At 45.8% G+C, this 13909-nt stretch overlaps 1 protein-coding gene across 1 annotated transcript in view; it reads left to right on the top strand.

The window, feature by feature from the left end:
- RNF114 (ring finger protein 114) overlaps window positions 1–13909 on the top strand; it is a 21900-nt gene that overhangs the window by 4387 nt on the left and 3604 nt on the right. Inside the window, exons 2-5 of the mRNA XM_027775103.1 lie at window positions 3506–3656; window positions 8547–8653; window positions 9013–9127; window positions 12212–12319. Coding sequence (XP_027630904.1) covers window positions 3506–3656; window positions 8547–8653; window positions 9013–9127; window positions 12212–12319 — 481 coding nt within the window. The remainder of the gene's footprint in view (window positions 1–3505; window positions 3657–8546; window positions 8654–9012; window positions 9128–12211; window positions 12320–13909) is intronic.

Below are 13909 nucleotides of genomic sequence, written 5' to 3'. Positions count from 1 at the left end.
TCCCTCTCTCTCTGTCTGGGACAGGTGCATGTGTCCTATAGCAAAAACTCAAAGTTTGCAGTTCAGTGAATTGATTATAAATAATGTTTGTAATATTGTGAAAAGTCATTGTGCAGTGTTAGATTATTCTGGGAATCAAACCTCTGTGTAGATAGGCAGGTAGTCAGGTAATTGGTTGGGTGAACTAAGGAATTAGTGATGAAAGCACGCTTAGTGAGAGTTGAAGTGGAATCTCAATAGTGTTCTCATTGCATCCTTTTGTCCTTATATCAAGTTTACCTAATTTGGGGATAATTTGGTGGCCTTCATTTACTGTAATCATTTGTGAAAAAGGCTTGACCCAGCACAAAATTTGAAGTTTCCTTGAGCAAAATGAACCTCTCCTAGGATGAGAGGCAGGACTAGGATTCACACCTGGGCTCTTCCTGTACTCACTGGCTAGCTCCACGTGTTCAGCAGTTTAATGCTGATTGGAGACAGATGGGAGCACCTCTGTGTGAGCAGCAGGAGTCTCCCTCAGATCGGCCAATGCTTTCTGCCCTGGTCAGTTGATTTATAGCTCTTGTGCTTAGAAACTTGAGTATCACTGCAGCTCCGGGTGGGTTATTGGGTTTTATAAAACTTTGAAAGCCCTGAATGATTGCAAACTCCTCCAGTCTCGTGGAAACAGCTGTGGAGGGCCGGTGGCTGGGTCCCAAAGAGAAGGGGATTTCTACATAGTACCATGGCAGAAAGGGTGGGGCATCCAGAAGGCCGAACTAGAAAAAGGCCCACAGTGGGAAATGGAAACTGAAAGCCAGCCCAAGCCGAGCAGTTTAAGAGCAGGCTTGTTGGGCACAACTCAAGCACAGTACGTTTGATAGGTGGACTGTCCCTCATTGGGCATTTGACAGGGGACTAAGGAATTTATCTGCATTTTGTCTGTCTATATAGTCTCTGAGATGCCCTGTGTCCCCTCTGGTTGCTCTTGTGACCTGCCTCATCACATGTCCTTCTCCATTATTTGTCACCTCATGGCCCCAAAGGCCTTCCTCTCTGCCTTTGGGGCACTCCTTTGAATTTAGTGTCAGAGCTTTGTGTCTGTCCTTGTAATCTAGCTTCAGCTCATGTCACCTCCTCAAAGGTTCTTTCTGTGATCAGGTGATCTCTTTGCCTTGTTTCATTTCCTTCAGGTACTTGATCACTATCTGAAATTAACAGTTGTATTTTTTCTGTTCTAGAATATAAGCATCATGAGGAGAGGGGGGGGCTTTGTCTGGTTCCCCCTCTGCCATTGGTGGTGAAAGGCCAGACCTCTCACCTTCCCTCAACCTGGTCAGAAATTGCTAGCAGCTTTAGAGCATGCGGGCCAGTAGATGGTGTAATGGTTATGTCACTGGACTCCCATGTAGTTGACCACAGTTTGAATCCTGGACCCAGTGGCTTAAATCTCAACGCCAGGAACGTGTGTGTGCGTGCCCAAAAGCCTGAGAAGAGATTGGAGGAGAAGGGATTGCCACATTGTCATCCCTCTTGGGGGGTGATTTCTCTCTTTCTGTCTCTGGCGAGTGCATGCGTCCTATAAAAAAAAAAAAGTCTCTCTCTCTCAAAAAAAAAAAAATGCTATGGCAGCACTAACATCTAGCTTAATGACACACAGGAGGGAGATTCTTAAGGACAGTAAGGAATTGTCAAGTGTGCAGACACATACCTTAGGTTATATGTCCCGATTCTTCTGGCAGGTTTCGTTACCCTGCCGTAAGCCTGTCAGGTTGGGCAAGTAAGCCAGGGTGCTTCCATGTAGCCCTTCCCATCCTTTTTATATTCCTTACCTTGAGAGCACCACCTGCCTAGGCTTTCGGTAGAAACTTGGTCATCTAGGACTTTTTTTTTTCCTCCAAATTCAGTGAGTTACTAAGCCCTACTGATTCTGCCTCTGAAGTATTTCCTGAATTCATTCTTTATTGCCTTTTGGGCCTTCACAGACCCTTGATTTCTACTTTTTCTTCTCATCTCTCCTCATGTAAACAAACATACAAACAGAAACAAACCAGAAAATTGTCCGTGATAGGACCAGGGTTCGTCTTCTTAAACTTGGGTTTGGTCTTGCTACTTCCTTCTTTAACCTTTGTTCAGTTCCCTTCTGCTGACGGAGAAAAGCCTGTCTGATTTGTACTTCATAAGTCAATCATTTTTTTTGAGAGAGAGTTTTTAAAAAATATTTATGTATTTAATGCCATTTGTTGTTGTTGTTTTTTAATTGAACCAGAGAGAGACAGAAAGGGAAAGCAAGAAAGGAGGCCACCAGGTCTCGAACTGTAAAGGGCCATGTAGGAATCCAGTGCCTTTAACCACCATGCCACCTGTCACCCTCAAGAGAGAGATTTTTGCTATAGGGTGTATGCTCTTGCTGGAGAGACAGAAAGAGAGACATTACCACCTAGGGGGGCTGGCCATGCCATAATCACTTTTCCTTCATTCTCCTGGGATTTGGGGCACACACATACGTGCCTGGTGTGAGTTTACCGTGGTCAGCAGCGTGGAAGTCCAGTGATACAACCATTACACCATCTGTTGGTCCCTCAGTTGTGAACTGAAGGCCTGGGATAGGCTTCCTTTCCTCTGCCAGCTGAAGGGCTCTTTTTTTTTTTTTTTTTTTTTTTTTATTTTTTTTTTTTTATTCATTCATTTATTTTAATTTGACCACAGAGGGAGGGAGGGAGAGGGAGAGAGAAAGCTGCTAGGTTTGGGACTCAAACTGCAGTTGACCACATGGGAGTCCAGCGCCCTTAACCACACCACCTGCCGGCCCCTAGCCGAAGTCTTTTAAGGTTGATCATGGATGCTGTTTCTGAATCTTAGTAGTCTTGTTCCCAGGCACCACCAGTTGCTCTCTCTCTGTTCCCATAGCATTGCTTTCACCTCTGACGACAGCTGGTGATAGCCCTTGTGTATTTCGCATGTGCTAGACACGTACCTACTCCATTCTCCCAACAACCCTAGAGGTAGGTAATCCTGTCTTTATTTCACAGAGGAGAAAACAGGCTCAGGAAACACCACCAAGATCCCTCAGCAGCAGTGGCTAGGGTTTCGTTTCTTTTTTTTTTTTAATAATTATTTAACTTTATTTATTTATTTTAGTTTGACTAGAGAGGGACAGAGCGAGAGAGAGAGAGAAAGGGAAAGTGAGAAAGCAAGCGTCCAGGTCCAGGACTCAAACTGCTGTCAGCTATGTGGGAATCCAGTGCCCTTTACCACCACACTACCTCCTGGCCCCAGTGGCTAAGGTTTGATGCCTCAACCATATAGCAGGGTATTTTGCATTTGTTTCTGTTGCTAAACCTATGTGTCCTTCATAGTCTTCCCCCAAACAACTGCCTCCCCCCAATTTTTCTGGCCTAGAAGGACTTAGTATTTGAAATGTTAGTTTTTTAATCATTATCCATTGCTGTCTTTTAAAAAGTAGAGTCATATTTGTCGTCTTGTCTCCATGATGCATGACAGTTCTCTGTATGTCTTGTTCTAGCTTTTGCTCTGCATGCCTGCAGGAATGTCTGAAGCCGAAGAAACCTGTCTGTGGGGTGTGTCGCAGCGCTCTGGCACCTGGCGTCCGAGCTGCGGAGCTCGAGCGGCAGATTGAGAGCACAGAGACTTCTTGCCATGGCTGCCGTAAGAATGTATGTGGAAGTAACATGGACTAGTCAGTGTCTTCCCATGATGAGATGGGTAAATGTAGAACTGTTGCCACTTCATTTCTGAAGCTAGAGCTTGCTAGGTGACTTAATAGCACGTGTGCATGCCAGTTATCTGTGGCAATGGCTGTGCTGGTTTGTTTTCATAACCTTACCAGTTTTGTTCACTTTCTTGTAGTTGGTTTAGTATAATCCATATTTTAGCATTAAAAACCATAGAAATCACTTATCCCAGTTTTTTGTATAGAATACCTGTTTTTTCCAAAGCATTATATAATTTTAATTAGAATATAATAATGATTTTTTTAAAAAGTTTTTTCTATAGGGTGCATGGCTTACCAGAGAGAGAAGAGGTGAGAAATCACCCCCTATGGGGGATAGCCATGCAATTCCTTCTCCTCCAGTCTCCTCTTGGGATTTTGAACACACATGGTATGATTTTCAAGCCACAGGGTCTGGGACTTGAATCAAACAGCTGGCCATGTGGGATCCAACTCTTTAACCTCCAAGCCATCTGCTGTTCCAATATTTTATATTTCAAAATGCGGAATGAAATCAGTGACTCAAGTTATCTGCAACAGTGAGTTTGAGGGAAAATTTTATAATCTATATCATTAGAGATACAAAATTTAATGATTCTACTTTTCATACTTGGCAGGAGGGCATCGTTATATAAAGGTCAATATGGAATCATTTGATTGTAACAGTGATACATCCATGCTGCTTTGTATAATCATATTAGAGTCAAGTATATTTTTACATTTGTTTTAACTGCCACTGGAAAAGAGAAATGCTGTCTTATTTTCCAAGAAACGTATACAGCAATATTGATTTATTTTACTGTAGTAGGCATGTGTCTGTGTGAAGAGCATTTGGAGACACCTCCCAGCAAGGCCTGATAATGCTGCAATACTTTTTCCCTCCGGTTGTCTATCCCATGAGAATCCTAGGCACACAAATGCCTCATCTAATGTGTAAACCACCAGGTCTGGGATTTGAATCCTGATTGACCATGTGGAATCCAGCCTCCACTGCACAGTACTTAAGCATTGTGCTACGTGACCATCCCCTGGTTTTTAAAAATCATTACTGTTGGGGCCAGCAGATGGTGTGGTTGTGAAGGTGCTGGACTCGTACACACCCAACTGCAGTTTGAGTCCCAGTGGCTCGCCTCCTCACTTTCCTTTTTTCTGTCTATCTCTAGTCAAATTTAAAAATAATAATACAAAAAAGATAAGTCTTAAAAAAATCATTGTTACTTTATTAATTCCAGACATGAAATAACATAGGCCTGTTTCTCACTCTAGAGACGACCACCACTTCAAAAGTGATTTAATTTTAGAAGTCGGCATTTTCTTCCCTTTTTTGGAGAGATTTTTGCTCTAGGGTGTGTTCTCTTGTAGAAGAGGTAGATGGCAGACATAGAGAAAGTGATAAATCCCCCTCAGGGGGATGACTACTCTGCAGTCCCTTGTCCTCCAGTCTCCTCTTGGGATTTTGGGCACACACGCACATGTGCCCAGCAAGTCTCAAACCAGTGGGTCTGGGACTCAAACCGTGGCTGACCATGTGGGAGTCTAGCACCTTAACCACTACACCACTTGTTGGTTCCTGCCCAGCATTTTCCACCCCTTGACAAACACACATAGCTTTTACAAATACAGATACAGGATTTGTATAAAATGGAATTATATATTGTATATTTCTACAACTGTTTTTCACTTCATGGCTTACTGAACAGTCTACGTATCAGTTTTACCTTCTTAAGGTTTTTATTTTTGGGGCTATAGGGCACATGCACTTGCTGGAGAGCAAGAGAGAGAAATCTCCCCACCCCCACTGCCCCAGGGGATAGCTTTGCTGCAGTTACTTGTCTTCTGCTCTCCTCTCAGGATTTGGGGCATGCATACACATGTGTACAGCATGTATTCTTTTCTTTTTCTTCTTTTTTTTTTTTTTTTTTGAGAGGTTTTTGCTATGGGGCGCGTGGCCTCTCCAGAGAGAGACAGAAAGCAAGAAATCACCCCCCAGGGGGATGGCCTTGCTGCAATCCCTTCTCCTCCATTCTCCTCTTGGGATCTTGGGCACACAAGCACATGCTCCCAGCGTGAGTTTAAGCCACTAGGTCTGGGACTCAAACCGCGGTCGACTACTTGGGAGTCCAGCGACATAGCCATTACACTAACTGCTGGTCCCTTCTTTTTCTTTTTTTAAAAATAATTTTATTCATTCATTTTAATTTGACCAGAAAGAGACACAGAGAGGAAAAGTGAGAAAGCAAGCCACCAGGTCTTGGACTTGAACTGTGGTCATTTATGTGGAGGTGTCCAGCTCCTTAACCACCATGCCGCCTGCTGGTCTCCCCCAAGCATGAATTTCAAGGCTCCAGGTCCAGGTACTCAAACCCAAGGAATCCATGTGGGATTTAGCGCCTTAGCCACAGTGCCACCTGCTGGCTGGTTTCACCATTATTAACACCTCATGGTGGATACCATAGTATGCATACCTTACATTCTCGGCCTTTCAGAGTGACTCAGTGTTAGGGAAGCACGGGGGCTGTTACAGTTCTGGATAGGGCTTCTGCCCTTCCCTTTTAAGTGGAGGCTCTTTGGTTGGCAGTTTAAAGTCCAAGTGGGGGACCAGTAGGTAGCATGGTGGTTAAGGTGCTGGGCACTCTCTCCCACATGGCTGACCACAGTTTGAGTCCTGGACCTGGTGGCTTGCTATCTCATTTCTTCTCTATCTCTGTGTTTCTTCCTCTGATCTAATTTTTTTTTAAATGGATGAATAAATAAGGTTTTTTTTTAAAAGTCTAAGCATTCTCTAGCTAGAGATGAGACAGCCATAGTAAGCTGGAGTGCAAATATTAAAGCTTTTTTCTTGGTTTTTTTTTTTTTTTTGAGGCTTTTGCTATAGGGCACGTGTGCTCGCCAGAAAGACAGAGACAGAAAGTGAGAAATAACCCCCCGAGGGGATGGCCACACCACAATACCTTCTCCTCCATTCTCCTCTTGGAATCTTGGGCACACACACACACACACACGTACGTACGTGCCGGCATGAGTTTAAGTCACCGGGTCTGGTACTCTAACTGCAGTCGACTACATGGGAGTCCAGCGACGTAGCCATTACTCCAACTGCTGGTCTCGTTCTCGTAATCTCTTTAGTTTAGAGACTTAAGATATTAAACTCTTATTTCCTGCTACCTTCTTCTTTATATATGCATGAAGTTGGCTTTTGCTTCTCCTGTATGCTTTCAGTTTTCTCTTTTTTTTTTTTTTTTGGAGAGGTTTCAGTTACCCCAGAAAGACAGAGACAGAAAGCGAGAAATCTCTCCCCGGGGGGAGGGCCATGCTGCAATCCCTTCTCCTCTATTCTCCTCTTGGGATCTTGGGCACGCACGCACATGCGCCTGGCGTGAGTTTAAGCCTCCAGGTCCGGGACTCGAACCACAGTCGACTACATGGGAGTCCAGCGACATACCCATTACGCTAACTGCTGGTCCCCAGTTTTCTCCATTTTAAAGATTAGCGATTGATTTTTGTTTCCCCAGATTTTAGAGATTGATTAATGAGCATACGCCCAAAAATGGTTTTCTTCCCCATACCTTCCGTCTGTAGTCCTTTTTCTTTTTAGAAAACTGTGATGAAACACTTTTTCTTCTCTTTCCATCTTACACAACCTCACTTTTACATGAAAAGTAGGAGTCAGATTTCAGTTATTTGTTTTGTTTAGGAGATTTTTGCTACAGGGCATATGCACTCACCGGAGAGACAGAGATAGAAAGTAGGTGGGGGGAGGAGGTTGGCCACGCTGCAGTCCCTTCTCCATTCTCCTCTGGGGATTTTGGGCATGCACATACATGTGCCCAGCATGAGGTTTTAATATTTTTTTTTTTTTAAGAATTACTTATTTTTTTTCACATGAGTTTTGCCAGAGAAAGACAGGGAGAGAGAGAAAGCAAGCCAGCAGATCTGGGACTCGAACTGCAGTTGACCATGTGGGAATTCCAGTACCTTAACCACTAAGCCACCTGCTGGCCCCAGCCCAGCATGAGTTTTAAGCCACTAGGTCCAGAATTCGAACCGCAGTTGACAACATAAGAGTTCAGCAACATAACCATGCCATCTGCTAGTCCCCAGGTTGCAGTTTTTATTATTTGTTGTAGTCTGGAGATTGATACTTTAATCAGGGTTACTAGTCTTTATTCCTTTTATTTAAATGATTATTTTATTTTATGTTTTTTTTGAGAGAGCTTTCCTACAGGGCACGTGTGCTCGCCAGAAAGACATAGAGATAGAAAGCGAGAAATCACCCCCCGGGGGGGATGGCCACGCCACAATCCCTTCTCCATTCTTCTCAGGATCTTGGGCACACATAAACACGCGCCCGGTGTGAGTTTAAGCCACCAGGTTCAGGACTCGGACCTGGTTGACCACATGGGAGTCTAGTGACATAGCCATTCTGCTAACTGCTGGTCCCGTAAATGATCATTTTTCATTGGACGGGAATGTGGTCGTTGGCTTGCTGTAAGGAGACTAGTTTAAGTGCTAATGTAGTAAGTGTTAAGCCATGATTTGAAACATGACTATGAGCAGAGAGCATATCATGGATAAAGCAGATCCAGCAGGACATCGGCTTCCAGTCCTTTAGAGTAGAGGCGGACGTCCTGATGTGGTTAAGTAAGACAGCCTTGGTATTAATGGAAAATCCGTAGTAGTCTAGTATCCAGCCCCGTTGGCATAGGCAGAGTTGGGCGAGGTGGTTTGCCAGGGTGGTATAGGGCTAATTCATGTCTCGTCTTTGCTTTGGGATTGTGTTTGGCCTGGTATAAGATCCTCACTAACTTCTGGGCTCTGATTCTTCCTATTCAAGTTTTTTCTATCCAAGATCCGGGCCCATGTGGCTACCTGTTCCAAATATCAGAATTACATCATGGAAGGTGTGAAGGCTACCACTAAAGATGCATCCCTTCAGGCAAGGTAAGTGACATAGCTGCCCCTTCACATGGAGGTTCTCTTATGCTACAGAGATGTCAGGTGCTCAAGCGTGTAGTCACGTGAGCTTGGGAAAGTGGAAGTGTGATTGCTGTGTTGGCTAAAGCTGTTTGCAGGGTTTTGGGGGAGCAGATGCAGGGGAGGATTCTCTGGCATTCACTTCAAATGTTAGCTGGGCTGTTGGTACTTTCCAAACACTCGGCCTGGTTCTGAAGTGATGTTCAGGTCCCTGTTACAGCTCATGGGGTGGACATCGCTCCTTTTTGGAGTGTGCAGTGATTGAAGTTGCCAGGGAAGATGCTCACAGAGAGGTTTTTCCCTGATTTCCTGCCTTTCATCTCCAGGAATGTTCCAAACCGCTATACCTTTCCTTGTCCTTACTGTCCTGAGAAGAACTTTGACCAGGAAGGACTTGTGGAGCACTGCAAATTAGCTCATAGCATGGATACCAAGTCTGTGGTAAGAATAACCTTTTTGTTTTTAAGTTTATTATGGGAATTAAGTCTCAAACTTACAGAAAAATTGCAGTGAATTCCTGTGCTCTCACCAGGATTTACAAGTTAACATCTTACTGTATTTTTTTAAGCTTAGTCTGTATATAGACAGTTTTGTTGAACTGTCTGGGAATAAGTTACAAATGCCATTACTCTTGGCTCTGAATTTGCCAGCGTAGATCTCCTAAGAATGTTTGCTGACAAAAGTCATACTTTTTATGTATTAATCACATTCAGGACATTTAAACATTGATATAGTTTAAGTGTGAACAGTTATGTCCTTTGTGGTGATTTCCCTCCTCAAAGGTGGAGGCAGTGCCCTCCCCAGCTGTGCCTCTGGGCTCCTCATCACAGCCCCTGTGGTGTCTGCTGGCCCCATTCTGGAAACAGTAACTTGTGTCCTTTGGAGTCCACCAAGCTCCTCCTCACAATGCTGCTATTTTCCTTTTGAGAATAGCCTCGTCATAGGTGGAGAGAGCAGGTTTTAGGTGAAATTGTTAGGACAGGACTTACCAGTCCTTTGGCATTTTATTAAAATATCACAGACTGGCAGGTAGTAATTATTTAAGTTTATTTGATGAGAGTGAGATGGGAGTGAGGATGTTATAGGCACCCTCAGCAGGGGCTCAGGCTGCAGTGCCTTCCACTCTCAGCCTTCCCGGCCAACGGGGTCATGAGTGCACACACCTGACGTGGACAGGTGTCCAGGGAACCAGAGCCGTGATCTTCCATGTGACCCAGCATCGCTTGAGTGCCGCACGGTACTTCTGTGCCACCAAGCTGGCCCGTTAGTCTTTTTAAAACCCAAATAGGCCCAGCTTCTTGGCACAATCACAGTGTGCCCCACTGTGGTGCTGGAAGCCATCTAGCTGGCTGCAGTGTGGATCCCTGGCCTGTCAGCCTACAGCAGCTGGGTATGCATGGCTGTGTCCAGGAGCCTGACAAACCGTAGGCCTTGGGGAAGGGGATCATAGCGTCACCTGGCCCTTTTGGGGGTATTCCTTGCTCTGCCCCCACCTTCCTATATACACATGTACCGTCGTGAATTAAGAAAAATTAAAACATGGGGCTGGCAGGTGGTGTGGTGGTTAAGGGCACTGGACTCTCACATGGACGACCACTGTTCAGGTCCTGGACCTAGTGGCTTGCTTTCTCTTGCTCTTACTCAGATTCTGTCCCTCTCTGGTCAGATTAAAATAAATAAATAAGTTACATGAAATAATTCTTAAAAAAAAAAAAAAGTTAAAACACACCTCAGCCTGTTACCTTCCCCTCTTGATGTATGTGAGCGATGGGCTGGGTCTTCCTGTGTAGTTAGTTAGGTATGTGCTTCCTCGTTAGTTCTTGACAGTGTTTGCCATTTATGTCACTCTGCTTCTCTTGAACTGTCTGCCCCTTTGTGTGGGTGGTCTTTGCCTGCATCGCTCTAAAAGGTGGTGCACAGACTTTAGAATATGCATGTGCTTTTTGTGAGGGCACCGGGGTAGCTGTCAGTGTTACTCAGTAGGCCTGCCAGCGTTCTTATCTCTCTACCATAAACCTTAAGATAGAACTGGACTGTTTGGGAAGCATGGCTCTGCCCATGTTTGTGTATAAGATAAAGCCTTAGATATGGATGAATTTGGTCAGAGATTACCTCCAGTTACCATTTTGGTTGACAGTGCTATTGGTTTCTGGTACTGCAGTCTAGGTTTCCTCCCTCTTTTTCCCCCACCCCACTTTTTCTCCTTCCTTCGGCTGCCTGGAATCCTTTGGGTTATCTTGTTTTTGTCAGGACCTTCTCTTCCTCTTGGTGCTCTGTTCTAGCTCGTGCCCCTCCATCTCCTCAGCGCTCAGTGTCTCAGCCTTTCCCTGTGGACCCCATATCCTTCTCAGGCTCTCATCCTGACACACAGTATAGTTGCCTGCCTGCCTCCACCGCCCAGAGAGTCTTCTGACACCCCAGATTTCTCTCTCTCTTTTCAAATTTGCAGTGTGCTCAGGAGTTTCCCGCCCAACCTCCATGGGGCAGGCCATGGCTACAATCCCCTCTCCTCCATCTCCCTTTTTTCAGGGTTCTGGGCGTGCACACACAGGCACCTGGCATGTTTCTCAAGCTTCTAGGTGCAGGACTCAGTTCGCCTGTCAGCCACATGGGAATTCAGCTACCTTCTCCACGCTGTGACCTGCTCCCCACCACCCCCAGGTTGATCTCTTGCCACTCTTTTACTGTGCCTGCCTTGCTGGAGCACAGGGTCCTTCCCCGAGCAGGAGCACTTGTGCCCTCTTCTTCCCCTGTGTCAATGGTCCATTCTAGCAGATTGGCCACCTGCCAGAAAGACAGAGACAGAGAGAAAGTGAGAAATCACCTCCCGGGGGCATGGTCATGCTGTAATCCCTTCTCCATTCTCCTCTCGGGATCTTGGGCACGCACGCACATGTGCCAGGTGTGAGTTTAAGCCACTGGGTCCCGGACTTGAAATGCAGTGGACTACATGGGAGTCCAGCGACGTAGCCATCACGCCATCTGCTGGTCCCAATCCTCCTGGCCTTTTCTTACTGGCCTTCTCTTCAAGCTACAACTTCCTTCCGGCACACCCTTGTTCGTGTTCTATTTGCCTTTCACACACACCTCCCCATCTTTAAAGCCCTAATCAACCGTATGCATGAAGGCTTCTTCACCCCCATCTTAGCATTTATTTTGTCAAAATAGACTCTATTTAGCTCCTTGCACATTGCTCATCTGATTATTTCGTAGGTTTTTCATGTGCTTGTGGGTTATATCATGTACTGGGTCAAAAAGCTGTATCCCGGGCTCCTGCTGGGCTCCCGCAGGGACTTAGAGAGGGCCAGACTCTGCCCTGAGCCTTACACACTGCTGTGTGCCATTTGATTAGAGAAGGCATCTTGCAGTGTTTTCTGGGATGTCAGTGTGCAAAGGATAGATCACCAGGCCTGGGCGGTGTGTGAGGACTGCTATTCTGGAAGAAAAGCATCCAGACACAGACCAGGGAGGGCTTGCTGTCACTTTAGAGATCTGATGCCTAAGACCTCACTTCTCTGTTGAAAGGTTTGTCCAATATGTGCCTCGATGCCCTGGGGAGACCCCAACTACCGCAGTGCAAACTTCATAGAGCATATCCAGCGTCGGCACCAGTTTTCTTACGACACTTTTGTGGTGAGTCTGGAGCCCCTGATCCCTTCCCTGGGGGAACAGCAAAACGAGTTCCCTTTTCTCCAAAGGGAACTGGAGCCACTTTCTTGAGCTCTGTCACAGGTTGATGGGCTCCCAGTCCTGGAACAGCAGCTGTGCAGCACCTGTCACGGGAAAGGCCACTGGCCAGAGTGCTGTTTAAGATGGCCTGTCAGTCCTCTAGACAGGCAGTTGAGTTCACGCCTTCCCCGCTCCCAGTATGTGCCCCTTGCTGGTGTCTGCGGGTGTTCCTGTGCACCTGCAGCTTCCGCACCCATGGATCAACCCGCCATGGATCAGAAATATTCAGGGGGAGACAATAATTAGAAAGTGTAACAGTAAAAAATTACACAAGTTAGGACTGGCAGGTGGTGTGGTTGGGGGCGCTGGATTCCTACATGGCTGACTGCAATTCGAGTCCCAGACCTGGTACCTTGCTTTCTCTCTCTCACTCATGTGTATGCTCTCTCCCTCTCTTATCAAAATAAGTAAATAAAGTTAAAAAAATTATTTTAAAAAATTAATACAAGTTTAAAATATGTAACAACTGTTAACATTAAGTGTTTTTAAATAGCCTAGAAATGATTTAAAATACACAAGAGGCTGTGTGCAGGTTATATGCAAATTATGCACCATTTTGTGTAAGAGATTTGAATGTCCACAGTTTTGGTGTCCCCAGTGAGTCCAGGAACCCATCTCCATGGATACCGAAAAACAGCTGTATAATTTCTATTTGTTATGGAACTTAGTTTGCAAGCCTCAAGCTCAGGTGTCCATGAAGGTCTGGCAAGTACTGGGTCAGTTCTCAGATAAGGGTTTCCAGGCTGGGCGGTATGTGAGCGTGTATGCTACTGTCAACTCCAGCTGCTTGCCCTGTGGAAATAAGACACAGTGTGGCCAGTGTCCTTTGCCATCTCTGCACTGCACTCCTACTCCAACAGGAAATACAGAATTTCTTTCATTTTTTTTTTCCACTGGCGCGTGCGCTCGCCAGACAGACAGAGAGAGACATAGAGACAGAAAGCGAGAAATCACCCCCCAGGGGGGATGGTCACGCCGCAATCCCTTCTCCTCCATTCTCCTCTCGGGATCTTGGGCACGCACGCACACATGCCCGGCGTGAGTTTTAAGCCACCGGGTCCGGGACATGAACCGTGGTCGACTACGTGGGAGTCCAGCGACATAGCTATTACGCTAACTGCTGGTTCCCAAGAATTTCAAATGATGTATTACAGACTTTCTTTTTTAAAATACTCGAGGGCATGGAGCCAACAGGTGGCATGGTGGTTAAAGTGCTGGATCCCACGTGACTGACACCACAGTTTGAGTCCCAGCCCGGACCTGGTGGTCCAGATCTGGTGGTCCAAAAACCACCAGATGTCCATGTGCCCCAAATCCCTAGAAGGGATTGTGGCATGACCATCCCTCCTGAGGGCTGCTTTCTCACTTTTCCTCTTTCTGTATCTGTCTCTAGCAAGCACATGCAATAATCTCTTAACAAAAAAAAAAAAAAGCAGGGAACCAGCAGTTAGCGTAATGGCTGTGGCACTGGACCCCCACGCAGTCCACCGCGGG

This window comes from Tupaia chinensis, unplaced genomic scaffold (genome assembly GCF_000334495.1).
Source record: "Tupaia chinensis unplaced genomic scaffold, TupChi_1.0 Scaffold000049_1, whole genome shotgun sequence".
NCBI lineage: Eukaryota > Metazoa > Chordata > Mammalia > Scandentia > Tupaiidae > Tupaia > Tupaia belangeri.
This window is presented reverse-complemented; position numbering and strand designations above follow the sequence as displayed.